Source organism: Eurosta solidaginis, chromosome 4 (assembly GCF_040869045.1).
Source record: "Eurosta solidaginis isolate ZX-2024a chromosome 4, ASM4086904v1, whole genome shotgun sequence".
In the NCBI taxonomy this organism is placed as follows: Eukaryota; Metazoa; Arthropoda; class Insecta; order Diptera; family Tephritidae; genus Eurosta; species Eurosta solidaginis.
In genome coordinates, this window is record NC_090322.1 from 160,920,021 (window position 1) to 160,947,214 (window position 27,194).

The 27,194-nt window shown below is 36.8% G+C and overlaps 1 protein-coding gene across 4 annotated transcripts in view; it reads right to left on the minus strand.

The window, feature by feature from the left end:
- Fur2 (furin-like protease 2) overlaps nucleotides 1-27,194 on the minus strand; it is an 899,016-nt gene that overhangs the window by 91,198 nt on the left and 780,624 nt on the right. For all 4 annotated transcript variants that reach the window (XM_067783582.1, XM_067783583.1, XM_067783580.1 and 1 more), the window contains exon 12: nucleotides 1,024-1,298. In XM_067783582.1, coding sequence (XP_067639683.1) covers nucleotides 1,024-1,298 — 275 coding nt within the window. The remainder of the gene's footprint in view (nucleotides 1-1,023; nucleotides 1,299-27,194) is intronic.

Genomic DNA, 27,194 nt, shown 5'->3' on the forward strand with positions numbered 1-27,194 from the left:
ATTTTGAAATTTTCTTTTATTTTTGTATTTTGTTGCATCATATCATTACTGGGGTTGAATGTTGAAATATTTTTTTTTTTAAATGGGCGTGGTCGTTCTCTGATTTTGCTAATTTTTATTAAGCATACATATAGTAATAGAAGTAACGTTCCTGCCAAATTTCATTATGATATCTTCAACGACTGCCAAATTAAAGCTTGCAAAACTTTTAAATTACCTTCTTTTAAAAGTGGGCGGTATCACGCCCATTGTCCAAAATTTTACTAATTTTCTATTCTGCGTCATAAGTTCAACCCACCTACCAAGTTTCATCGCTTTATCCGTCTTTGGTAATGAATTACCGTACTTTTTAGATTTTTCGAAATTTTCGATATCGAAAAAGTGGGCGTGGCTATAGTCCGATGTTGTTCATTTTAAATAGCGATCTGAGATGAGTGCCCAGGAACCTACATACCAAATTTAATCAAGATACTTCAAAATTTACTCAAGTTATCGTGTTAAAGGGCGGACGGACGGACGGACGGACGGACATGGCTAAATGAATTTCTTTTTTCGCCCAGATAATTTTGATATATAGAAGTCTATACCTATCTGATTAGTTTATGCCGTTACGGATTACCGTTTTGCGTACGAAGTTAATATACTCTGTGAGCTCTGCTCAACTGAGTATAAAAATAGCACAAAAATGAAGGGCCCGATTGGGGATACATGTGATACTTTGGGTTTTGGTATTTCAGTTTCCAGAGTTGAGAATGGAAAAAATCGGAAATTTGTTTTATAAGGATCACCTTTATCTATGGACATCAAGCTTTAAATAATTTTGAGAATGGGTAAATGGACAACCGATGGGCTTAACTTAACTTTTCGAGAGTTTTTGTTTTATTTCTTTCACGCGAATACTGCCTCAGGTAGAGCTAATATTTTTCGGACAGACACTGTCCAACTTGTTTATTACAAGCATAAAATGTGGCATATAAGAAGTAATATGCAAAGTAACATAATTTAAAATTTGTTCACACTCACATTCATCACAGTTTTCACTGCCTGCTACGATACATTTGCCCTTCTTATTGCGAGTCCAATTTTCACGGCACGTCAAACAAAAGCCATTGCTGCTGCACGTTGCACAGCCGGTGGGGCAGGCAACACATTCCTGACGTTTTTTGTCCGCATAGTAACCATCTGGGCAATTGTTTAAACATTTCCCATCGAAAGCAAAGCGACCTGAACGACAGGTAATGCATTGTGATTCGGCGGAACCATTGCATGTGGCACAAGATGAATGGCAAGAAGCGCAACTGAAAGGAGACAAAAAGGAGAAAAGGTTAACTTTTGACTTAACTAAATGATTTATTTCATATCAAAGAAAATACATATTCAGAAGGAACAAGTAAAGGTGTCTAAGTTCGGGTGTAACCCAAAATTATATACTCAGCGTGAGCTTCAATTGCACATTTCATTTCAGAGAAATTACTTTTGTACATAACACGGGGCACCGCCCGTTTAAAAGAAAAATTTCTCCCCATTTTCTCTTACAGTATCACTTGATAAGTGAAATGTCATTGATTCAAAAATTGTTTGCTAAGTTATAGCTTATTATTCTAGTCTACGGCCCTTTTAGACTTGTTTTCTATCTAAGTTGCCGGGTCTTTAACCAATTCCGTTTTTGCTAGAAATATTTTCTGCTATAAGGAAAATATTCGTACAAAACTTCATTCCGATATGGTAATTTTTCTTCGAGTTATGGCTCCCGAAACATAGAAAATTGCTTAGTCATAAAAGGAGCGGTGCCACACCCAATTTAAAAAATTTTAGTGTTTTCCAATTTAATGTTATAATTCAATTTAAAAAGTAAAATTCTATTGACACAAAGCTCTTTTTTACAAAGATATAGCTTATTTTATTCGTCCACTACCCTTTTAAAATCTTTTATATAAAAGTGGGCGCAGTCCTGAACCGACTTCGTTAATTTTTCTTCAAATCATTCCCTATAGTAAAAGTACCCTCTCTGCCAAATTTTGTTACGATAGGTTTAACGATTTTTGATTTATGATTAATAATATTTGTAAAATTGATTTTGTCACAAGTGGGCGGTGCCACGCCCATTTAAAAAAATTTTTTCAAATTTTTATCAAGAGTCAATATCAGTCCACATGTCAAATTTCAACATTTAGGTTTTTGTGCTTTCCATGTTATATATATAAAAAGTGGGCGTGGTTATCATCCGATTTCTCTCATTTTCAATACCAATCTATTCTGGGTCCAGATAAGTTCGTGTACCAAATTTAGTGAAGATATCTCAATATTTACTCAAGTTATCGTGTTAACGGACGGACGGACATGGCTAAATCAAATTTTTTTTTCGACACTGATGATTTTGATATATGGAAGTCTATATCTATCTCGATTCCTTTATACCTGTACAACCAAACGTTATCCAATCAAAGTTAATATACTCTGTGTGCAAAGCACGCTGAGTATAAAAATCGAAAAGTTATACATGTTTACCCTATTAAGGATATAAAAAAACTTCAAAAATTGTTTAAATCCTGTTTTGGCATTGTCATTATATAGTTACATTACGATCCCACCTACTTTTATAACACATATACATATTACTTATTGAGAAGCACTCTCACACTCTACATTCATTTATTGAAGACTTCTCTCACACAAATCATCTATTTATTGAGAATCTTCTCACTTTCACATATTACACATAACATCGGTTGCATCAGTTTCCGCTTAAGCGATGCTAATCGGAAACTACATACTTATATACATACAACGGATACGACATACACCTGTTCATACATACACTCCTAGCTTTACTCACAAGAAATGTATCATAATTCTAAGAAAGCTTTAGATTAAGAAGAGTGTGATATTGAATTCAGTTAATAAAGTTCTTTGTTACATGAAGACGTTTAACCTTGTTTCTATATGTACTCTTCTACGGAAGACAATGCTTTGACTTAAAAATTCAGATATATATATGTATGGGTATGAATCTACTGAGCAAGCCGTGATTGCACTAAAAAAGTCGAATACGGCTTGCTGGAATGTGAAGCAGTTGCAGACTTCCCCAACTGTGGCAAAAAGCGCGCAACATAAATGCAAAGCCAACGCCGATGATGCGGCCAAAGAAGACGAAAAATGCACAAAAGACTTGAAAAATCATGAAGGTGGCACCCACGAAGCACAGACCCGCCCGTCTCGATGCAATACACTGAAGCTCATGCTATTGTTCATACGTGGACATCCTCAAAGTAGTAAAAAATTAAGAGAAATTGGAAAAAAATAAGCATAATGTTTCGCAGAATCCGCAAGCCTCCAGCAACTCTAAACTCCCTGAAACAGTGGTATATTCTGAATCATCATCGTCATCATCATTAATTGGCTATTAAACGCCTAATTTGGGTGGTTTCGTAACAAGTCACGCAAGCCATCGGATCACCAGCGGGTTAGGGGGCTTAGAATATACGCGCCAGGTATGCCTGTCGTAAGAAGTGACTAAAATACCAAATTGATTCAAGGGGTTGTGTAGTGCAACCCTTTCAATGGGCTGCCAGTGCAACCTATAGCTTCTTCAACACTATTGTCAACCTCAAATCCCCGTAACGATTCCTATTTCTTCAACAGCCGAGGCTCTGGCGACCCCAAGATAATCACGGATCTCTGGGGTGGGAGTACAGTACGGCCTAAAAGGTTTCATGTGGTCATATTAAATCGTTCCCGAGATGTTCGGGCTAGTACCTTAATGGTGCTTGTTACCGGAACGTACCGGATCTGTATCCGGCAAAGAACCATCACCATCGTTAACACTCCCCAAGACTTTCGAGGAGTGTCATTATTGCTACAACAAAAACAAAAACATCGCTGTTTCCCCATCACTGACGCCTATTGTCAGCACCAAGAGAGGTCAAGTCTTTCTCCACCTGCCTCTCATAGCCCAGTTCCCCTTCCTCTGCTTCTAAACTGCATTGTCGATTGACATTTTTATTGGCCGGAGGGTCTTAGGCCATTCGCATATCATGACTTAGCTGTAGAAACTTTTGGTTCTTTATTGGCTGCACTACCTACATATCTTCATAAGGCTCATACAACTCATCCTTATACCAGGATGATGACAGGACCATAAATCTACTGAAGAACTTTTCTCTCGGAAACAATGTCATCTTCGACACCGTCCATGATTGCCAGCCCCATTCATCAGGACTGATGGATATGATGAGAGACTTACAGTGCGTGATTGTTGTTAGACTGAAGGGCACTTTACTTTTCAATTGCCCACTCAGTCCAAGGTTGCACATATTGGCAAGAGCTATTCTCCGTTTGATTTCTAAATTGACATTGCTTTTACTGTAAGTGCTGATTTCTAAGTACTCGAAATCCTTCACTGTCTCGAATTTATATCCGTCGACAGTGACGTCGCTGTCAAGGAGCGAATGCAGCGATTCTTTAATAGAAAACAGCAACTGATTCACCTTGTCGTTATTTACCGCAAGACCTACCTTTTTTGACATTTGATCTAACACAGAGAGCGCAGTAGACGTGGCGCATTTATTAAGGGTAATAATGTCAGTAACATCAGCATAAGCCAGTAATTTATGCCCTTATAATGAAGTGTGTTACGTTAATGAAATTTTAAGAAAGGGAGTCACCTTTTCGGAAGCCTCTTTTGATTTTGAATGACTCGGAGAGGCCCTTCTCAATTCTACGGAGCTGATGGTATTACTTAGCGTCATTTGACAGAGCCTTATTACATTTTTTGGGAACATAAATTCAGAAATAAAACAAAGATCGTGCATAAATGTTTAAAATCCCTTACACGTTTTGCACCGTTTGTAGTAAAAAGGTGTTTGTTTTAAGACGAAGTCCCGAAAAACTAAAATTTTTTGGAAATTATAAGCTCAACAATAACTGTTATTCTAACATTGTGTATTTTGAAATGGCTCCGTTTCGAAAACAGACACATTATCATCATCAGTTCAGATGTTTCACAAAGGATAATTCGACAGTAACTAAAAAAACTTTACTACTGTGCTTAACTGCTTGCTTGTTTGCTTACTACTAAGAATTACGGTTTCGGAGTAGTCAGCGGTCATTTTTTAGGTTTTTGGAAATATTTTTTTAAACAAAAATTTTAGCTTCCCCTTTACGAATTCGCGCTAATTTATACAAAACACGTAATTTCCCACCCTTTACGACATTTTTGTTGTGCATTAAGAGTGCCATGCTGTCATTGTACCATTAGGTCTCAATTAACTGCGGCCTTTATTTAGATGTACTGTGCTTCACTTTTGAGCCTATTACTAGTTGTAGAGGCTTTTAGTGTATTTAAGTACCTCTGGAGTCTTTAAATTTCATATCACGACGGGAGTGAGATTCACGCAACCTAGATGAGGGAGCATCTCCCTTGTCAGGGCGATACATTTGCAGTGAACGTGAACTGACATTTCATCCTCCAGCTCACAAAAGCCACAGATTTTAAATCATATCATAATTCAATAAAGGTGGTCCCATTTTTATGCGAACATCTTTTGACGAAACTGTAAGCTTAAATGTACAAATATAACAAAACCGTAAGTAAAAATTCAATACTGAAATATAATTATTAATGCATTACATATAACAATGGAAACTGTTAACAAAAATCCACAAACTTATTTAATGCCCAATAAGGATTTCCAGTAGCAATAAACAAAAATCTGTAGAAAAGTGCTTAAAAGAGTGAAAGAGATATGGAAAGGTGTTGCAAGTGGTACAGATAGAGTTTGAGAGAGCCGTGAAGAAAGCAGGCTGCTATAGTTATGAAATGATATAGAACGACAGATTTACGGAGCCTTATTACAGAACACCAGATTTGCGCTTAAAACTAGATTCCTACTGGCCAACGATAGCACTTAAAATTCGAATAATGCAAATACCAAATAGTTATATATGTATCTACGTATGCAAATTTTAATGCACATATATATATATATATATATATATATATATATATACATATATTAGAGCGGGTCAAATTGTATAGATGGATTTTTTCCCATCAGGAGTATAGAAAAAACGTAATCTACAGATGATTATAAGAAAAATTGCTGAAGACACCATAGTTCTAAGTCCAATTTCGACGTGCCCACTTTTGCAAAATAGATATTTTCCATTCGAATGCAGGGTTTGGCCAAAAAACCTTCATAGCTTCTGATAGAATTATAGGAAAAATATCATATTGGGCTTACTTTAAAGGTATTTCACGTACATTTCAGAATCTGTATTAATATCTATAGTGTTTTTGAATTTTAGTAGAGATATCAGGCTTAAATTATGAGAAATTAGCCTAAAATGAACTTTTAACTACTATATTATCATTTTAACAAATTTCTTATGGACAATTTTGTTTTTTTACAGCTAAAATAAGTTCAGAATATTTCCAACAACTTTCATTCAGACAGTTTTTCTTTTTTCGAATTCGTTTTAGTAGAAAAAAATGTTTTCCATAAGAAATTTGTTAAAAATGATAATATAGTAGTTAAAAGTTCATTTTAGGCTAATTTCTCATAATTTAATCCTGATATCTCTAATAAAATTCAAAAACACTATAGATCTTAACACAGATTCTGAAATGTTCGTAAAATACCTTTAAAGTAAGCCAAATATGATACTTTTCCTATAATTCTATCAGAAGCTATGAAGATTTTTTGGCCAAACCAAATGCAAAATATCTATTTTGCAAAAGTGAGCACCTCGAAATCGGACTTAGAGCTATGGTGTCTTCAGCAATTTTTCTTAGAATCATCTGTAGATTACGTTTTTGCTATACTCCTGATGGGAAAAAAATTTGATCCGCTCTAATATACGTATGTTGCAAATGTATGCATTTTATATAGGAGGATGTTCACCACTATTCAATTTTCAATTGGAAATAGATTGAATGCTTTTTATACAATTCAATTTGTGTTGAATGCAATTCATGTACGGAGGCAATAAGCATTCGAGTAAATGCTATATCATGGTCGTATACGATGATGTACATACATATGTGCTTGTATTGTTACATAAGTAGTAGTAAGTTCGAGGCATTGTAGTTGAAAATTCTTCATAAGATGAGTGAGCTAAAATGAAACGAGGATGCTTGGGGAAAAAATAAGAGAAGTCGAAAATAAAAAATACACTTAGAGCTTGAAAACAAAGATTGCACAATAAGATAAAATAACAGCGAATATCCACAATTTTTTGTCGAACAAGAGAATAAGGTAATTCCACTTTGGCCTATTTGACATAAGCTGTCGCAGAGTCACAATTTGTCAAATTTTTAAAAACCGTTGCCACTCTCAACTATCGAAATTTAAAATACAAATATTTAAAAAGGGGTGTTTTGTTTTTTTTTTTGTTTTTATCGGCAAATTGACAAAGGATTCCAGGTTCGATTCGAGCTCAAGGCCAATAACGAACATTTTTATGATAATTATTAGAGGAATTCTCTCTGCCTAGAATCCAACGAGTTTAAAAAATTTTTCAATGCATATAATTAACATATTATATTTAGCAGTTGACCCTAGTTATAGGATCAGATATAAGAGATTTTAACTTGTGTAATGGTGCGTTCTTTGATTGTTTCATATTTCGTCTAGAAATCGTGGATTATTTTCTACGTTTAATACCCTTCCTAGACTGGGCTAATTGCCTGATAATTTTTTTTTTATTTATCTATAATTAAAAAATTATTTTTATTTTGGAATATATGATAGAAATATTTCCCAGAAAACTGCCAAAGCTGCGAAGATAGATCCATTTCGAGGGTTGCTAAACCTTCATCATCAGGGGGTAGATTCAGTAACTGTGAGTTCTTCTTCATATAATTTGTATGAAAGAGAAATGTACATTTCAAAATTTACACTTATTGAATATAGCCCCATTACGCTTTAGGCACACTCCGCTAAGCATACAGAAAATGAAATAAAGTGGGAAAACCACCCCTTCTTATGTTAACTTTAAAATTTATCTGCCCTATTATTACAAATTTTATTAACAAAAACGGTTTTATCGCACGGATAAAACTTAAAGTTTACTTGAGAAAACATCCCTTAAACTATATAGAGCCGTTTTAAGCATCTTCAGGTAGTCCCTTCTCTACATGCTAGCCAAATTTACGTTTTCTCCATGCTAACTGAAGCTCCGGTCTCAGTTAAGTGCAAGGAAAAAGTGTAGACAAAAGTCAGCTGTTTGGCTAGTTTTCGTGTATTCACTTAATATTATTCTGATTCGTTCTACAAAATAGTTACAGTTATCCATTTAACCGTGGTTTGGTCACCCTATGTTGGTGAAAACGAAAATGTCAAATAAAGACATCTCTCACATTGCTATTCTTTAGATAGAATCTATCCTAACTGAAGATGGTCAAACAGCCGGAAAACGGTGCTAATTTTGTTAACAACTGAACTCCATTGTATCTGATGATTCGAGTATTGTTAGAAGTTTATTTGGTTCCTTCTGCATTACCCTGGCCGTGACATTATACATGGTACATGTAAACTTATGGTAAAACAAGTAGGGAAGGCTAAGTTCGGGTGCAACCGAACATTACATACTCAGTTGAGAGCTATGGAGACAAAATAAGGAAAATCACCATGTAGGAAAATGAACCTAGGGAACCCTGGAATGTGGTTGTATGACATGTGTATCAAATGGAAGGTATTAAAGAGTATTTTAAGAGAGAGTAGGCCATAGTTCTATGGATGGACGCCATTTAGGGATATCGCCATAAAGGTGGACCAGGGCTGACTCTAGAATTTGTTTGTATGATATGGGTATCAAATGAAAGATGGTAATGAGTATTTTAAAAGGGAGTAATCCTTAGTTCTATAGGTGGACGCCTTTTCGAGATATCGCCATAAAGGTGGACCAAGGGTGACTCTAGAATGTTTGTACGATATGGGTATCAAACGAAAGGTGTTAAAAAAAAAAAAAAAAAAAAGGTGTTACTGAGCATTTTAAGAGGGAGCGGGCATTAGGTCTATAAGTAGACGCCTTTTCTAGATATCGTCATTAGGGTGGGCCAGGGGTGACTCTAGAATGTGTTTGTACGATATGGGTATCAAACGAAAGATGTTACTGAGCATTTTAAGAGTGAGTGGGCATTAGGTCTATAGGTGGACGCCTTTTCGAGATATCGCCATTAGGGTGGGCCAGGGGTGACTCTAGAATGTGTTTGTACGATATGGGTATCAAATGAAAGGTGGTAATGAGTATTTTAAAAGGGAGTAATCCTTAGTTCTATATGTGGACGCCTTTTCGAGATATCGCCATAAAGGTGGACCAAGGGTGGCTCTAGAATGTTTGTACGATATGGGTATCAAACGAAAGGTGTTACTGAGCATTTTAAGAGGGAGTGGGCATTAGGTCTATAGGTGGACGCCTTTTAGAGATATCGCCATTAGGGTGGGCCAGGGTGACTCTAGAACGTGTTTATACGATATGGGTATTAAATGAAAGGTGGTAATGAGTATTTTAAAAGGGAGTAATCCTTAGTTCTATAGGTGGACGCCTTTTCGAGATATCGCCATAAAGGTGGACCAAGGGTGACTCTAGAATGTTTGTACGATATGGGTATCAAACGAAAGGTGTTACTGAGCATTTTAAGAGGGAGTGGGCATTAGGTCTATAGGTGGACGCCTTTTAGAGATATCGCCATTAGGGTGGGCCAGGGTGACTCTAGAACGTGTTTATACGATATGGGTATTAAATGAAAGGTGGTAATGAGTATTTTAAAAGGGAGTAATCCTTAGTTCTATAGGTGGACGCCTTTTCGAGATATCGCCATAAAGGTGGACCAAGGGTGACTCTAGAATGTTTGTACGATATGGGTATCAAACGAAAGGTGTTACTGAGCATTTTAAGAGGGAGTGGGCATTAGGTCTATAGGTGGACGCCTTTTCGAGATATCGCCATTAGGGTGGGCCAGCGGTGACTTTAGAATGTTTGTACGATATGGGTATCAAACGAAATGTGTTACTGAGCATTTTAAGAGGGAGTGAGCATTAGGTCTATAGGTGGAGGCCTTTTCGAGACATCGCCAATAGGGTGGGCCAGGGGTGACTCTAGAATGTTTGTACGATATGGGTATCAACCGAAAGGTGTTACTGAGCATTTTAAGAGGGAGTGGACATTAGGTCTATAGGTGGACGCCTTTTCGAGATATCGCCATTAGGGTGGGCCAGAGGTGAGTCTAGAATGTTTGTACGATATGGGTATCAAACGAAAGGTGTTACTGAGCATTTTAAGAGGGAGTGGGCATTAGGTCTATAGGTGGACGCCTTTTCGAGATATCGCCATTAGGGTGGGCCAGGGGTGACTCTAGAATGTGTTTGTACGATATGGATATCAAATTAAAGGTATTAATGAGGGTTTTAAAAGCGAGTGGCCCTTAGATGTATATGTGAAGGTGTTCTCGCGATATCGACCAAAATGTGGACCAGGTGATCCAGAAAATCATCTATCGGGTACTGCTAATTTATTTATATATGCAATACCACTAACAGTATTCCTGCCAAGATTCCAAGGGCTGTTGATTTGGCCTTGTAGAACTTTTTCATTTTCTTCTACTTAATATGGTAGGTGTCACACCCATTTTACAAAGTTTTTTCCAAAGTTATATTTTGCGTCAATAAACCAATCCAGCTACTATGTTTCATCCCTTTTTTCGTATTTGGTATAGAATTATGGCATTTTTTTCATTTTTCGTAATTTTCGATATCGATAAAGTGGGCGTGGTTATGATCGGATTTCGGCCATTTTTTTATACCAAGATAAAGTGAGTTCAGATAAGTAGGTGGGCTAAGTTTAGTAAAGATATATCGTTGTTTGCTCAAGTTATTGTGTTAACGGCCGAGCGGAAGGACAGACGGTGGACTGTGTATAAAATCTGGGCGTGGTTTCCACCGATTTCGCCCATTTTCACAGAGAACAGTTACCGTCATAGAATCTATGTCTCTACCAAATTTGAGAAGGATTGGTAAATTTTTGTTCGACTTATGGCATTAAAAGTATTCTAGACAAACTAAATGAAACTGGGCGGAAACACGCCCATTTTGAAATTTTCTTTTATGTTTGTATTTTGTTTCATCATATCATTACAGGAGTTGAATTTTAACTTAATTTACTTATATACAGTAAAGATATTAAATTTTTTGTTAAAATTTGAATTTAAAAAAAAAATTTTTTTAAAAAGTGGGCGTGTTCTTCATCCAATTTTGCTAATTTTTATTTAGCACATATATAGTAATAGTAGTAGCGTTCCTGCCAAATTTCATCATGATATCTTCAACGACTGCCAAATTACAGCTTGTAAAACTTTTAAATTACCTTCTTGTAAAAGTGGGCGGTGCCACGCCCATTGTCCAAAATTTTACTAATTTTCTATTCTGTGTCATAACTTCAACCCATCTGCCAAGTTTCATCGCTTTAACCGCCTTTGGCAAAGAATTATCGCATTTTTTCGGGTTTTCGAAATTTTCGATATCGAAAAAGTGGGCGTGGTTATAGTCCGATATCGTTCATTTTAAATAGCGATCTGAGATGAATGCCCAGGAATCTACATACCAAATTTCATCAAGATACCTCAAGATTTACTCAAGTTATCGTGTTAACGGACGGACGGACGGACGGACGGACGGACGGACATGGCTCAATCAAATTTTTTTTCGATCCTGATTATTTTGATATATGGAAGTCTATATCTATCTCGATTCCTTTATATATGTACAACCAACCGTTATCCAATCAAACTTAATATACTCTGTGAGCTCTGCTCAACTGAGTATAAAAAGCTGATTTAAATACCACAAGCAGAAGCCAGATTTCTCGGCTAAGAATGGGAATAGGTTTTTTTGCTACTCATTCCAGCTGGTTGAGGTGAGTCACCAGTCATAATTCCTTATAATTTAAAGATGGGTCATACGACAACAACGAAGCTACAAAAAAAAGTTTTAATAAACTTAAAAAAAAAATGTTAGTTTCCGTAATAAACATTTTATTTCTTTAAATGAATATAAAAAACTCAACTGCATTGAAACATATGCATTGGTGCATCTTTTATTATGGCAATTATATTATTATTAGTTCAGTAAGAGCTTATTAAATACCGGGTGTGGTCCCTTTTGACGTTGAGCGCGCAACTCACACAGGATGGCATGCTTTTGTACCGTTTCGTATCGTTTCCTAATCAATTCCGGCGAGATATCATTATACCACGTATTCTCAATAATTTATTTCAGCTGTCTGATGTTACTGGTCTTCTGCTGCCGTACGTTTCTTTTTTAAATTGACCACATATTCGCAATGGGATTGAGATAGGGGCTGTTTCCCGGTCATGATATCGACTTAATTCGTAAAATAGAATTGTATCCTCTCACCTATGTATGTTTAAGAGGTAAACGTATTCTTGATTCTAAATCGTTGAGCCTTAGCAGCAATGTCACTGTTGACGCATATAAATACGAGACTGTGAGGGATTTCATCTATTTGGGAATGAGCATTAAAAGCAAAAACAATGCCAGCTTCGAAATCAAACGGAGAATACTTCTTGCCAACAAGTCCTAATTTGGACTGAATGGGCAATCAAAAAGTAAAGTCCTCTCTCGACAAATAAAAATCACGCTATACTAGTCACTCATCATACCAGTCCTCATGTAGGGCTCGGAATCATGGACGGTGCCGAGAGAAGATGAGATGACTCTTGGAGTAGTCGAGAGAAAAGTTCGCCGGTAGATTAATGATCCTGCCCGTGATGCCGCCGGCAAGTATCGAAGGAGATAAATTGATGATCTGTATGAGCTTTATGCAGATATGACGATAGTGCAGCGAATAAAAGCACAAAGGCTTAATGTGACAGAAAAACACCCCGTCCGTTCCAGGTGACTTGAATGTACTGAAAGTAGAAAAGGCACATTGCTTTGTTGTTACGTTTTTCTCTTTACCACTAAAGGAAGGCACTCTTCCAATTATATGCGAGTATTGATAGTTTGCTATATAACTGGCTTGGTTATATTATGCGAATGGACGAAGACGCTCCGACCTAGAAAGTACACCGCAGTTTGGAAGCAGAGCAAGGGGAGAACTCCACTGAGTTGGAAAAGGCAGGCGGAAGGAAATTTGACCTCCCCTAATGCACTTTATTTGCGTAAAATTTCTCGAAACAGGAATAACTGGCGTGACTTATTGCGAAACGGCCAAAATGGCTTAGACGGTTAAGCGCAAATTAAAGAAAATGATGGTAGCGAGTAATGTAACGAGTATTTATTGCAGCTCGATTGCAAAAAATTGCTGCAAACATTAATGCCATGTGCATATAAGTAAAATATCGCGATATTGTTGGCGGTGAAAAAAAAAAATAATGATAAAGACCGAGAGTTACAAAATTTGCAGACATATTGAATGTAATTTTATTTTGTAGTGTGAACTGGAAAATTGTTCGGAAATAAAATACGTTGAAGAAAATTAGTTGAAAATTTCTAAAGCAATATGAGCTGGATAAAAATGGGTAAAAGTGATAAAAGCAGATCAATGATTCAATTGGTGGTCGGCAATACCATTAAGCAGTAACAAACTGAGGCTGATTGGTCGATACGACGAGGACAGTATCTTGGGCTTCCCTTTCTTTGCTATACACATGCCCTTAAATCGAGCAGTAAGGAAGGTCTTGGGATATATAGTTGAGTCGCTGCTGTGACAGGCACGGACCCCGTCCGTTCCTGGTCACTTGAATGTACTGAAAGTAGAAAAGGCACATTGCTTGATTGTTAGGTTTTTTTCTTTACCACTAAAGGAAGGTACTCCTACAATTATATGCGAGTATTGATAGTCTGATATACTGTCTGGAAAGTGAGTTTTAAGTAAGATATTACATGACTCTCCTGGTTGCTTGGTTTAGCTCCTATGAGAGTTTTTCTACTTTATATTTCTGTTTTTACATTTCTATAGTCTCTAGAGAGGGCGGTTTTTGGAGTCGCAATGCTGAAAAGTGAGAGGAAAACAATGAAAGGTGAGAGGAAAAGAATGCAGTTATATGGGGTAACACTGACCTTTTTTGCGACGATACAAATGAGGGTACTCTTGGACATCCGCGACAATGGAATAACGCTACCTTCTGTTAGATACCTGAAAATACGGAGCGTGATGTACTGTAGCGACCTTAATTTTCATGAAAATGCAGCATTGCAATCCGGTATATCCTTTTATCTCAGGAGGACCAAAGCAGCTACTTAGAAAAGCGACTGCTTATGTCCCATATAGCTGGTAAAGCTAAAGCTCGGTTTATCCCAAAGGTAAGTGCTCGGTTCATCTGTCTGCAACATTATGACGGAGTCTTACAGCTCAAAGTGACCAAATGAATTTAAAAATATTGGATTTATGAATGACATAGCTTTGGTTGTTAATGCCAAACACTTAAGCGATATATGCGAAAAATTTAACATAGGCATGGCCAGCGTTCAATCGTGGCTCAGGCAAGAAGGATTTCACAAACAAAAAAATGGGCAGTGCTCATTTCAAGCAGGAAAAAAACAGCAAGTCGTCCCAAAAATTGGCTGCCATGATATCGAAACGCGACCAGCAGAAAAATATCTGAAAACTGTGTTAGAAAGGAGGATATCATTCCAAAACCCACCTACAGTATGCGAATGAAAAGACATCAAAAAAATAGCATTTTTAACAAGAATAATGTTAAATGCATGGGGCCAAGGCACAGACGTCCCCAACTACAGGCATGAGCTGTAAAGAACCCAAAACTCTACGGTGTACGAGAAACCAGCACAAAAAATTGGCAGCTGAGATGGAAATACTCTACAAAGGGCGTTGAAAACATCGATGTATCCCAGATCTAAATGAGTGGCTGACATGAACTCATGGCAAAGTGGATTTCTAACAAACCATCCACGATTGTTTTAGGATATACCTGCACCAGTTCAGACATGAAGAAAATTATATATGCGACCGAAACAATAGAGGATGTGTACCACGACTTATTTGAATACCTGAAGTGCTACAGCTTTATAGCTTTATATATTTAGATATTTGGAAAAAAATAACATTCCCGAGAAAATCGTTTGTCAAATGCAATGAAGTATTGAAAAATAAACAGAAGCTAGCGTTGTCATCGCGTACATAAGAATGTGGTTAAGAAGCCTGAAGAGGCTGCGTCGGCAGAAGTAGCGACTAAGCAGCAAAGCGAAACGTAAAATCGCAGATTCGGATTGGGGACAAGGCCTCTCGAACCATCCGAATAATAACATCGGTGCAAACGGCTATCACCTACATACATCGATCGTCCAGTCTAGAGCACGGATTGGATACTGAGCCTCTCGAACCGGCCAAATAATAGCATTTGTCTAAATGACTATTAATTCTATAGATAGTCCTTGCTTGCACACGGATTGAAGACAAGACCTATTCAGTCGTGAAAACTGCAATAGGGAATTGTACTTAGACGCTAGGAGGTTTACTTTGGGTTTAAATCCGACACTGCTTTCAACTTTCGACGCATTCTCCCCGTAAAAAAAAAAAACTAACACTAGTCACTATTACACCGCAATGTACTGCACTCATTACAGTAAGTTACTAACTTTTGAATTTTCATTTTCAATAACTTATTGATATTTCGCACAACTGCATTTTATCAAAAAATGTGATATATGACAGACCAGTCATTATACAACGCTAATAGCTTAAAAATTTAAAAAAAAAATGTTAAATTGCTGTTTGATTTAAGTTATGGAAAAAATCACATCGCTATATAAAGCGTTCAATTACCAATAGTGAATCACTCGCAAGGATCAGAGTGTGCCAGCAGCTGCTTCACACACATAAATGCATGCACAACAGTGGTGCACTACGGCGGCAGAGCTTCGAATACAAACGCAACTTATTTTGAAGTAGTAGCAGTATTTTTATTTTTTTACATGTATATTAGGGCGCGTCAAATTGTTTGCCCATCAGGAGTATAGCAAAAACATAATCTACAGATGATTCTAAGAAAAAGTGCTAAAGACACCACAGCTCTAAGTCCGATTTCGAGGTCCCCACTTTTGCAAAATAAACATTTTGCATTTTTAGTAGAGATATCAGGCTTAAATTATAAGAAATTAGCCTAAAATGAACTTTTAACTACTATATTATCATTTCTAACAAATTTATGATGGAATATTTTTTTCTTTACAGCTGAAATAAGTTCAGAACATTTCCAACAACTTTCATTCAGACAGTTTTTCTTTTTTCGAATTCGTTTTAGTAGAAACAAATTTTTGCTATTACTTGAAAATATAGTTTTTTTTTTTTTTGTTAAAGATGATAATATAGTAGTTAGAAGTTCATTTTAGGCTAATTTCTCATAATATAAGTCTGATTGATATCTCTACTAAAATTCAAAACACTATAGATATTAATACATATTCTCAAATGCACGTAAAATACCTTTAAAGTAAGCCTAATGTGATATTATGATAGAATTATATCAGAAGCTATGAAGGTTTTTTGGCCAAACCCTACATTCAAATGCAAAATAGTGTAACGAATTTACTGGAATTCCTCTTATTTGCAATCTTCTGCTAACGCTCGAATCACTAAACTGTTGAATAAATAACCCCAATATTTGATAATGCAAAATGGCCTTTATTAGACTACTTCAAAATAACACTTATACTTCGCAACTAATAGCTTGCTTAAATCAAACTGATTGTCGTGCCTCTACTGTTGCTGCTTTTTATACTCTTCGATTTCCTCGTTCCATACTTCTAGGCGTTTCAAGAATTTACTTAGTTACTACTATAATATTATAACTACAGATGCACGTGTATAGCTTCTCGTATGCGCGTGTATATATGAGTGACAGTACCACAGATAATTGCCTACTTTTGGGAGCATCTCAGATAAGATATATGCATATGTTTGTGCGTCTCTTCTCCGCTGCGTGTACATACATATGTGTAGACATAATGATTTATTCGTTTATACTTAGATACAAGTGACTGCCTGCTATATTGTTGTTGTGGCTTCATTTACTTAGCATTAGACTATTGATGTGTGTATCACTTAGTGTCACTAATATTCATCAAAATATCTATTTTTAAAAAGTGGGGACCTCGAAACCGGACTTAGAGCTATGGTGTCTTCAGAAATTTTTCTTAGAATTGTCTGTAGATTACGTTTTTGCTATACTCCTGATGGGAAAAATCCATCCATACAATTTGTCCCGCTCTAATATATATAAATCTACATTTAAGGGTCATAAAAAACGCTTATTATCACTACGATAATGTTTAGGAGACCCATCTAGCGGCAACCATTGGAGACTTGCAGCAGTGGTTAAATAACTCGCTACAAAACGGGTTGACTTAATAGCGGATACGTACACTTCTGATGGTGATATTGTATAACCTATTGCTGAATCGGCTACCATGAATTGTGGACACACACACTTTTCGGTCACAGAAATGGAGAATAGTGTAGAGATAAAATGGAGAGACACATTTCAGTTGCAGCTGAGTATAATGCCAAATGAAATTTAGCAGCATTAATTTTTGCGCAACAATTTCATAAGTGTAGATAAAGTTTCCCACTTAGCAATCCAAATAAAGTTTAAGAGCATATGTATATACATGTAAAAAGAAACAGCTAGTATGTGCTTGCATGACGCACGTTCGAGCATAGAAGTGCCGCATGAGATGTCTACTGCTGGAAGTACAAGCTAAAGCTGGAGACATTGGTGCTTTATCGGTAACCGTATCGGTAACCTTTTAACAGCTGATTCCACCAACCTTATGAGAATCAATGCAATCGATTATTTGTGCCGCTAAAGTCGTAACCGTATCGTAGCCAACCAATTGGGTTTTCGTTTACCGTCGTAACGATAAACAGCTGATTACGTTAGTGATACGGATACAGCGATACGACATACGGCACCAATGACTCCAGCTTAAAACTGCTTGAATGATTGCTTTACTGAATCTCTGTCGCTGCGCTAACACGAAAGGAAGGGTGAATAGTTTTGGAAGCTCTACGAAGCTCACAAGTGCACGACTGCCTTAGAACAAAGCAGCAGTGAAATATAAAAATAACTGTCAGCTCAAATTTTCATGCAATATGCGCACGTTATTTTGTTTTAAAATAACAATGGCTTAAGCAAAAAAAAATAAAAAAAATAAAATAAAAATATTTTCAAATGTTATTTACGTATATATAGGTGCTTAGCATTTCAAAAAAAACCTTTGTAATTTTTAAATAATCCACTTTTTCCATTTTTATTAAATTTTTTGAAATTCATAAAATTTTTTCACATATTGTCACACACGCCGCAAGAATGTAGCCATAAAATACATATAAAACAAATACATAAGTATAAAATTAATTTGAACTATAATTCACTGCTGTTGCCATAATGGAAATGTGAATATTTATAGGTATGCCATATATGTATGGAGTATTGTGTTCTTTGATATTTACTATTTGAGTGCATGTGCACGTAAATAGTTATAGGCGTTTTTTAAACCACACACTAAAGCTGTCACAATTTTGCTCTGAGCGGAACTCCCAAGAATATGAAGGCAAACAAATGTTGATTGGTTTTAAAGCAAATGAAATTTTATATGTATTTATGCAGCAACCCATTTGTATTGGTTGAAGTAAATTTCAATGGAGTTGCTAAAGAGCACAACTCACTTTTACTATTTTCAATATTTACCAGCATATAAATAATACTTAGAAGAAAGGAGCTTGAGCCAGAAACGCATGAGTTCGAGTCGTTTCAGATGATGTTTAACTAGATTAATGTCCGAAAGTTCTATTAGAAAATCCAGCAAATACGGAATGATTCCAGACAGAGGAATATTTGCTGCAGGAATGATAATGGCGACCTGCTCACCAACTTATAAAATGCGCTTAAATTATGGAGGTACCACTTCTCTTCATTCCTATATAGCGAGCGAGATGGCGAACCCGATATTCTGTTATTATAGCTCTGTGGGATCCGAAGAAATGCGCGAGTGCTTTCTGTCGGCAAAACATAATGCACTAGGTCGAAATTTTCAGACGCAGTCAACAAACAGCTAAGCCGAATGATGAACCGAAAGTGGATCACCCGACGAAAAATTCATGCATAAATCATTTAAAAAAACGAGGAAATGGGGACGAAACCGAAATCGCAATCTCAGACCAACAGTTTCTGCGTTGATGGGACTCACGTCCTTTCAGCTTGATTCGGGACAGGATTGGAAACACGCTCTTTCCAACCTTCCAATAAACGTTGCTCATCACTTTGAGATAACAGTTGATGTGTTTATCGGAAGCTACTGCTTTCCGACAGCATAAATATTCAAACCATGCTATCATTAGTCGTGGAGGAAGGAAGGATTGGAAACAGGTTCTTTCCAACCTCCAAGATTAGATACATGTGCTCTCCAACCTCCAGGATTGGAAACACATTCTTTCCAACCGCTCAACACTGGACTCCGGGACGCGTTTTGGAACCGCCGGTCACTATGCTGATCGAAATCTCACGCACTTCGACGGCCCAAATTTTTTTAATTTTATTATCAAAATGTTTTTATTAATTGTAATATTTTAGGTTTTAGGCTTAAAAAGCTGTAATAATAAACCAATAAATAAATAAACACGCCTTTATGCCGACGTCTCCCATTATCATCACCGCCAAATAGGTTGATGATGACAAAAACAATGGCAACACTAAAAAAATTTGGCTATAAAGAACTAAAGAAGTTACCTTGAGTATGTTTTTAATTTTCCTCTTTTCTACTTTCTGATTCCCGAAAAGTGGAAAACGCTACTAATTTCTGGGATATCAGCTAACTAACGGGACTGATATTATTCGATATTTTTCTTGTCGTTAGGTCTTAAAGCCGTCCTGTTATCTTAAAATACCGCACACCTGCGACTTTACAACAAAAAGCATTGCTACCAAAAATTATAAGGCAACTGCAATACGCTAAATGTTATCAACTACCATATGTATTACGGCCTCGTTGCGCTCGACCTGTCGCAAGCCTTAACGGACTGTGTAACGGCACTTTGCTACAGAAAAAGAAGCGTATTCACTTACATCTAGTCTTAAAACATAGACCGCAAACTATTTGAGTGTTAGACAGGAATCGGCTTAGATAAGGAACGAAACATCCAAATCAAACTGAAGAAGTCAGGATTACCGCATTGTGCTGTGATATTTCCACTTTTGTTTAGCTTCAATATTTAGAAGCTCACTTCCACAAGAAGGAGCTTTCATCGTTTCCTACGGTGATTGCTGAACAGTTATAGCAGCAGGTCCTCAACTTTCCATAGATGAGCTATCTCCATAGTGTATCGTTACTTGGAATGCGTTTCACTTTCAATGCATTTAATGGTACAATATATACACACACACATAGCCCCCACAAGTAGTCAAATTTTACTGACCCAAATAATGCATGCCGGCACATACGATACATATTTGTTTACATTTGTCAATCCGTCACATTGACCGACACATTTGTAGATTTGCCACACTGACATACATATTTGCCTATTAGTCATATTGACTGTCGAACCATGTGCATATGTATTTAAATAGGTTATTGCAATATTCTGACTGGCATTTATGTCCCTGCAGTCAAAAGCCAAAGTAGTCAGCAAACATTCTAGTTTATTGACTAGAATTTTGTGGGTTTATTCATACTAGTCAGCTTTTGAATAGTTCATTGACTATAATTTTGTGGTGTTATTCATACTAGTTAGTATTTAAATAACTCCTTTCACTAGAATTTCGTCTGTCGGCTCGAGGAAATGCGCGAGTGCTTTCTGTAGCCAATTTGCAATGCATACTTCAGTTGACAATGCTAGATATCGTCCAAATCAACGGGCACATAAACACAAGCATGAGGAGTCAACCCTCACCTTTACCTCAACAGAGGTTAAAGAAGTTATTGAAAAGGCTAAGCCATCCATATCAATAGTGCCAGACGGAAGACCTGTACCGATGCCAAAACACCTGTGCCATGAGGGCATCAGTAGCCTAGGACATTTTTTCTACTTGTCGTTAAAAGCCTATGCCTTTCCAGAATAACAGAGAAAGACCTGGAAAACAGCCAGTATCTACCGATATTATCCCCTTAGTCAGTAACAAAAACGTTTAAAGCCGTTATGATTCCCTCAATTAAATGAAATTGTTCGGTTATCCAGCCATAAGCATGACTTCCGTAAAGTGCATATCACTACCACCATTCTGAACTTCATTAACACTCATAACGGGACGCCGCTAGTGCAGCTTGGCCTGTTTTTACACAGTCAACCACTACTGGTTCGTCCCTTCTCCGTTAGATAGATAGATAACTTATTGAGGATTGCACTGCGACCTTTGGTCAGCACCTCATCTCATCCGACTTCCATGATGAACCCTAGCAGTTCTCTTGGCTTGAGGTATTTAATGTGGGAATGTTCTGGCCATGGTGAACCCATAAACTTAGCCCTGCGTCTTGAGATTGCGTCACATTCGTGTGTTAATCCGTTACTTTTTAGTTTTCATATATATGTACGTATTTTTATTAAAATTTATTCCAAAGTATAATGTATTGAAGTGATAAATTTTAAAGTTATATACTAGGCCGGGTCGATTTGTTGGGAGGCAAACAAATCGCCCATTGCTCTGTGAGAATCATATTCTAGGGATCAAAATAAGAAACTTTGCCGAAGGAACCATACCTCTAAAACGAATTCTGATGTCCCCCCTTTGGGTCGTAGGGGCATATTTTGAAAAATCCCACTTTGAAATGCCTATGTTTTTTCTTTTTGGAGTTTATTTTTCTCTTTAGAAATTTATTTAGTCAGAACATATGTAAATGAAAAAATGAATTTAACTTAGTAATAGAAAATAAATAAAAAAAAAATTATTAGAAATTAGCGTTTTTACAACCCTTTTAAAACCAAGGCATCACTGTGATGCATTTGCATGTCGTAAACATAGTTGTGTGGGTTTTTTATTCAACCGTTTTAAAAAATGAAGGTATCACTGTGACACAATTGCAGATCGTAAAATTGCTTGTGTTGTTTTTTTTTTAAGTCACCACAAGACACAGCAGGTAGAATTGAAATTGCCCCTACCCAAAAGTTCGACCCAAAGGGGGGACATAAGAATTCGTTTTAGAGGTATGGTTCCTTCGGCAAAGTTTCTTATTTTGATCCCTAGAATACGATTTTCACAGAGCAATGAACGATTTTAAAATCGACCCGCCCTATTATATACAAATGTATATATATACATACCTTTTATATATATGAAATATAATAAAAAAAAATAAATGTAAGGCGCGATAACCTCCGAAGAGATCTAAGGCCGAGCTTCTCTTCCAATTTGTGTCGTGCTCCTCTTGATTTTTCCCTACAAATTGGCCGGACGGGACCTACATGTTTTATGCCGACTCCGAACGGCATCTGCAAGGCAGATGAGTTTTCACTGAGAGCTTTTCATGGCAGAAATACAATCGGAGCGCTTGCCAGACACTGCCGAGGGGCGACCCCGCTTAGAAAAATTTTCTTCTAATTGAAAAATCTTATTTCTAAAATTTTGATGTTGCTTTGCCCGGGAGTTGAACCCAGGGCATACGGTGTGATAGGCGGAGCACGCTACCACCACACCACGGTGGCCGCCATATGAAATATAATGAATAACATAAATTTGAGCTAATTTATCAATTTTCAAGTAATTTTTCAACCCAACTGAGACTAGGTTATTAAATAGTAGGATGCTGATGCAAATACCGACTAGTATGTCAACTGTTATTACATTGATGCATAGACTGAGTAGTATGCCAACTGGTATGTTGATGTTGAATACACTGACTAGTAGACTGGGTCGAAGAAAAAGTTGCTAATGTCCGCCCCTAAATTTGAAGATTATGTTGAGAGGGTTTCGGAAAAAATTTTTTTAATTTTTTTTGATCCTTCGAAATACAGCCAAAAAGGTTTTTTCGTTGTAACTTGGTTATTTGACGACCGATTTTTAAAATTGATATGTCATTATTTTGGCCTTGAGAAGCTCCACATTTCCGTTTAATGTCCTTTTAAGCTATGAAGTCGTTTTCACATGATTAGGTCAGCTAACAAAATTTAACCCCGACTTCTGACTTCTAACTTTTCACCTTTACTTTTTCAATTTGCTGAACGCGTTAACAAAAAAATTAAATTTCGGTTCGAAAAAGGGAGATACTACTTTGTTTACTTAAGCCTCAATCTCTACAAAAAAGTGGGTTTTGTCCAATACCCAGAAAAAAAGTTGATTTTGTCGCATAATTTTATTATTATAAATACGAAACTACAGGTTTGACTCACTTATTTACTTTAACTTCCCCTATTCCTGATATTTGGCATATCTTTATTAACTTTTCAATCCAAACCCTGCAATTTTTCCTACAAAAATATCATAAGTTTCAGGTCTAAGTATAATAAGAATCAGGTAAAATAACAGTTGCAATAAATATTGAAAGTTCTATAACTTCTTTGTTTATTATTTTAGTAATATGGTTTCAAAGCAACATTTTCTTGAATTTTTAAGTACTTTCGTTTGGTAAGGAAAAAAACATACATTAGTGGAGGGTAAAATTTTGTTAGCTAACCTAATCATGTGAAAACGACTTCATAGCTTAAAAGGACATTAAACGGAAATGTGGAGCTTCTCAAGGCCAAAATAATGACATATCAATTTTAAAAATCGGTCGTCAAATAACCAAGTTACAACGAAAAAACCTTTTTGGCTTTATTTCGAAGGATCAAAAAAAATTTAAAAAAATTTTTCCGAAACCCTCTCAACACAATCTTCAAATTTAGGGGCGGCCATTAGCAACTTTTTATACTCAGTTGAGCAGAGCTCACAGAGTATATTAAGTTTGATTGGATAACGGTTGGTTGTACATATATAAAGGAATCGAGATAGATATAGACTTCCATATATCAAAATAATCAGGATCGAAAAAAAATTTGATTGAGCCATGTCCGTCCGTTCGTCCGTCCGTCCGTCCGTCCGTTAACACGATAACTTGAGTAAATTTTGAGGTATCTTGATGAAATTTGGTATGTAGGTTCCTGAGCACTCATCTCAGATCGCTATTTAAAATGAACGATATCGGACTATAACCACGCCCACTTTTTCGATATCGAAAATTTCGAACAACCGAAAAAGTGCGATAATTCATTACAAAAGACAGCTAAAGCGACGAAACTTGGTAAATGAGTTGAACTTATGACGCAGAATAGAAAATTAGTAAAATTCTGGACAATGGGCGTGGCACCGCCCACTTTTAAAAGAAGGTAATTTAGAAGTTCTGCAAGCTGTAATTTGGCAGTCGTTGAAGATATCATGATGAAATTTGGCAGGAACGTTACACCTATTACTATATGTACGCTTAATAAAACTTAGCAAAATCGGAGAAGGACCACGCCCACTTTTAAAAAAAATTTTTTTGGAAGTCAAATTTTAACAACAAATTTAATATCTTTACAGTATATAAGTAAATTATGTCAACATTCAACTCCAGTAATGATATGGTGCAACAAAATACAAAAATAAAAGAAATTTTCAAACTGGGCGTGGCTCCGCCCTTTTTCATTTAATTTGTCTAGGATACTTTTAACGCCATAAGTCGAACAAAAATTAACCAATCCTTTTGAAATTTGGTAGGGGCATAGATTTTATGACGTTAACTGTTTTCTGTGAAAATGGGAGGAATCGGTTGATGCCACGCCCAGTTTTTATAAACAGTCGTCCGTCTGTCCTTCCGCATGGCCGTTAACACGATAACTTGAGCAAAAATCGACATATCTTTAATGAACTTAGTTCACGTGCTTGCTTGAACTCACTTTATCTTGGTATGAAAAATGAACGAAATCCGACTATGACCACGCCCACTTTTTCGATATCGAAAATTACGAAAAATGAAAAAAATGCCATAATTCTATACCAAATACGAAAAAAGGGATGAAACATGGTAAGGTAATTGGATTGTTTTATTGACGCGAAATATAACTTTAGAAAAAACTTCATATAATGGTTGTGACACCTACCATATTATGTAGTAGAAAATGAAAAATTTCTGCAGGGCGAAATAAAAAACCCTTAAAATCTTGACAGGTATTACATATATAAATAAATTAGCGGTATCCAACAGATAATGTTCTGGGTCACCCTGGTACACATTTTGGTCGATATCTGGAAAACGCCTTCACATATACAACTACCACCACTCCCTTTTAAAACTCTCATTAATGCCTTTAATTTGATACCCATATCGTACAAACTCATTCTAGAGTCACCCCTGGTCCACCTTTATGGCGATATCTCGAAAAGGCGAACACCTATAGAACGAAAGCCTACTCCCTTTTAAAAATACTCATTAACACCTTTCATTTGATACCCATATCGCACAAACAAAGTCGAGTCACCCCTGGTTCACCTTTATTGCGATACCTCGCAAAGGCGTCCACCTATAGAACTAAGCCCCACGCCCTTTTAAAATACTCATTAACACCTTTCATTTGATACCCATATCGTACAAACATATTCTAAAGTCACCCCTGGTCCACCTTTATGGCGATATCTCGAAAAGGCGAACACCTATAGAACGAAAGCCCACTCCCTTTTAAAAATACTCATTAACACCTTTCATTTGATACCCATATCGCACAAACAAAGTCGAGTCACCCCTGGTTCACCTTTATTGCGATACCTCGCAAAGGCGTCCACCTATAGAACTAAGGCCCACTTCCTTTTAAAATACTCATTAACACCTTTCATTTGATACCCATATCGTACAAACATATTCTAAAGTCACCCCTGGTCCACCTTTATGGCGATATCTCGAAAAGGCGAACACCTATAGAACGAAGGCCCACTCCCTTTTAAAAATACTCATTAGCACCTTTCATTTGATACCCATATCGTACAAACAAAGTCTAGAGTCACCCCTGGTCCACCTTTATTGCGATACCTCGAAAAGGCGTCCACCTATAGAACTAAGGCCCACTCCCTTTTAAAATACTCATTAACTTCTTTCGTTTGATACCCATATTGCACAAACGAATTCTAGAGTCACCCCTGGCCCACCTTTATGGCGATATCTCGAAACGGCGTCCACCTATGGAACTATGGATTACTCCCTTTTAAAATACTCATTAACACCTTTATTTTGATACTCATATTGTACAAAACAAATTTTAGGGCCACCCCTGCTCCACCTTTATGGCGATATCTCGAAACGGCGTCCACCTATGGAACTAAGGATTACTCCCTTTTAAAATACTCATTAACACCTTTCTTTTGATACCCATATTATACAATCAAATTCTAGGGTCACCCCTGGTCCACCTTTGTGGCGATATCTCGAGACGGCGTCCACCTATGGAACTAAGGATTACTCCCTTTTAAAATACTCGTTAACACCTTTCTTTTGATACCCATATTGTACAAACAAATTCTAGGGTCACCCCTGGTCGTCCACCTTTGTGGCGATATCTCGAAACGGCGTCCACCTATGGAACTAAGGATTACTCCCTTTTAAAATACTCATTAACACCTTTCATTTGATACCCATAACGTACAAACGCATTCTAGAGTCAACCCTGATCCCCCTTTATGGCTATATCCCTAAATGGCGTCCACCTATAGAACTATGGCCCACTCCCTCATAAAATACTCTTTAATGCCTTTCATTTGATACACATGTCATACAAACACATTCCAGGGTTTCCCTCGGTTCATTTTCCTACATGGTTATTTTCCCTTATGTTGTCACCATAGCTCTCAACTGAGTATGTAATGTTCGGTTACACCCAAACTTAACCTTCCTTACTTGTTTTTTTTTGTATTGGGACCAACCCAGTCTACTGACTAGTATGTCAATTGGTATGAGTCTGATGGGTATGCTGACTAGTATGTCATCTGGTATGATGTTGGTGTATATAATGACTAGTTTGTCAATTGGTATGATGCTGATGCAGAGGCTGGCAATTGATATTTCGTAGGACATCGCCGTGTTAAAAATACCAGTTGGTAATATGGAAAAAAGACAGAACTCATACTAGTTGGCATTTTTGGCAAACTAGTATTCTTCTAGTATACAACTAGTTGGTTTGATTGCAGGGGTATTATGAATTTACTAACATACATC